The following is a 2,543-nucleotide window of genomic DNA, read 5'->3' on the forward strand; positions in this document are numbered from 1 at the left end:
GCGCATGTGCGTGCGTGCCCAAGATCCCGAGAGGAGAATGGAGAAGGGATTGCGGCGTGACCATTCCCCTTGGGGGGGTGATTTCTCGCTTTCTGTCTCTATGTCTCTCTCTGTGTGGCGAGTGCATGTGCCTTGTAGCGAAAACCTCTCAAAAAAAAAGGATGACTAGGAGTGGGACCAGCAGTTGGCGTCGTGGCTATGTCGATAGACTCCCATGTAGTCGACCATGGTTCGAGTCCTGGACCTGGTGACTTTAACTCCCACAGGGCCCGTGTGCGTGTATGCCCAAGATCCTGAGAGAAGAATGGAGGAGAAGGGATTGTGGCGTGGCCATCCCCCCAGGGGGTGATTTCTCCCTTTCTGTCTCTCTCTGTGTTTCTGGAGAGTACACACACGCCCTATAGGAAAGCTTCTCCAACAAAAAAGAACATCAGTAAAAAAGGATGACTAGGAGTTAGCCAGGTAAATAGGGGAAGACAGGGTGTTTCAGTCAGAGAAAACAATATAATACTTCCTATTGTGAGAACTAGAATGTAATTTGTTTGCAGGAACAAAGAGAAGCCCATGAATGAGGGTGGCACAAAATGGGGAGAAAAGATGAAAAAATGAGTCTTGGTATCAGGTTACGGTGATTGAACTTAATCCTAAAAAAAGATAAGGTCATTAAACACTTTAAGGAGGAAAGCGCCATGATCAGATTTTACTTTTAGAAAGATTACTCCTAAGGTGTGTCTTGAAAACACTAAAGGGGGAAAGTGAGATGATCAGATTTTCTTTTTACAAATCACTGTTCTATGAGGAGCTAAAAGTCTATAGGTAATGAAGGAGGGTACCATGCTAGGGTTTTAAGTAGGAGAGTGACAAGATGAGATATGCATTTAAAAATAATCACTCTTTAGGAAGAGCCTAAAAGATATAAAAAGATAAGCAACTAAGGGACCAGAAGAAGCTTAGACTGAAGGAGAATAAGTCAAGACCTCCACAATGTCCTTCATTCGATTCATTTGCCAACGCTGCAACCAGCCTCTGAAGCTGTGTCAGCCCCTGGAAACCCAGGGCCTTCCTGCAGCCCCAACGCTGGCCTCAGTGCAGGGGGAACTAGGAGAAACCCAGACGGGTGCTACCTCCAGGGAGGAGACGGAAGTTGAGAAGCTACAGGACGATACCTCTAGTGGGCCCTTTCCTGGTGATGGCACGATGTCCAAGGACAGCAGCAACATTTTCACCCTGCTTGGGAAGCTCGGTCCCCTGCGAACTCTCAGTAGCATCCAGAAGACTGCCAGAGATGTCTTTGAAATCATTTCTGGCCAAAAAGATGTGGACCACCCCCTGTGTGAGGAGTGTACTGACCACCTTTTAGAGCAGCTGGACACTCAGACGGCTCTCACAGAACTTGAGAATCGGAACTACGAACGCTGCCTGGAGACCAGGGTACAGGCAGGTGAGGAGGAGAAGGAGGAACTGCAGGCAGAGCTGCAGAACTTGGAGCTGGAGGAGGCAAGACTGGCCCAGGAGCTGAGGGATGTGTACAAGGACCGTGCAAGAGTAGCAGCAGATCTAGAGGCCGCCCAGGCAGAGACCATGGAGCTGGAGCAGCTGGAGAGGCAGTGCCAGATGGACTGCACAGCACTGGAATGGCAACAGTTGGAGCTACAGGACCAGCTGAGGAGCACGGAGAACCAGCTGAGGTATGCCCAGGTCCAGCTGGACAGGCTGCAGAAAACCAGTGTCTTCAGTGCCACGTTTGAGATCTGGGAAGAGGGCTCTATAGGCATCATCAATCACTTCAGGTTGGGTTGCCTCCCCACTGTCCCTGTGGGTTGGAATGAGATTAATGCTGCCTGGGGACAGACATCCTTGCTGCTCCTCGCCCTGTCCAAAACAATCGGACTGGAGTTTCAGAGATATCGACTCATTCCCTGTGGAAACCACTCCTTTCTGAAGTCTTTAACAGATGACTCTGTTGAGCTGCCTTTATTCTGTCATGGCGGGCAGAGTGTTTTCTGTGATAACAAATTTGACCGTGCCATGATGGCCTTCTTGGACTGCATGCAGCAGTTCATAGAAGAGGCTGAGAAAGGAGAGGCAGGGGGCCTGCCGCCCCCCTCGAGAGGCAGGCCTCTGCCTGCCCTATAGGATACATGTGGACAGAGGTCTGGTGGAAGATGCCGAAGGGACTGGGGAGTCCTACTCCATTAGAACCCATTTGAACACAGAAGAGAGGTGGACAAAGGCACTAAAACTCATGCTTGTAAATTTGAAGTGGAGTCTGCCATGGGCCTCCTTAAAGTATTGTCAAAAATGAAGCTCTTTTGGGGCTGGCAAATGGCATGGTGGTTGGGGGCACTGGATTCCCACATGGCTGACCACGGTTCGAGTCCTGGACCTGGTGGCTTGCTTTCTCGTTTTCCGTCTCTCTCGCTCTCTCTCACTCTGTCCCTCTCCGGTCAAATTTAAATAAATAAATAAATAAATCATTTTTTAAAAAGAAATAAATCTCTTTTATTCTAAAATATTGTGAAAATATCATTGCAAAACTCAGA

The 2,543-nt window shown here is 48.9% G+C and overlaps 1 protein-coding gene across 1 annotated transcript; it reads left to right on the top strand.

Moving 5' to 3' along the window:
• The first annotated feature begins 984 nt into the window (after positions 1-984).
• Positions 985-2,305, top strand: BECN2 (beclin 2). The gene is given in 2 exon segments (XM_014591107.1): positions 985-2,082; positions 2,084-2,305. Coding segments are annotated over 2 exon segments (1,320 nt in total).
• The last annotated feature ends 238 nt before the right edge of the window (positions 2,306-2,543 follow it).

The sequence above is a fragment of the Tupaia chinensis genome, unplaced genomic scaffold (genome assembly GCF_000334495.1).
Source record: "Tupaia chinensis unplaced genomic scaffold, TupChi_1.0 Scaffold000532_1, whole genome shotgun sequence".
NCBI lineage: Eukaryota > Metazoa > Chordata > Mammalia > Scandentia > Tupaiidae > Tupaia > Tupaia belangeri.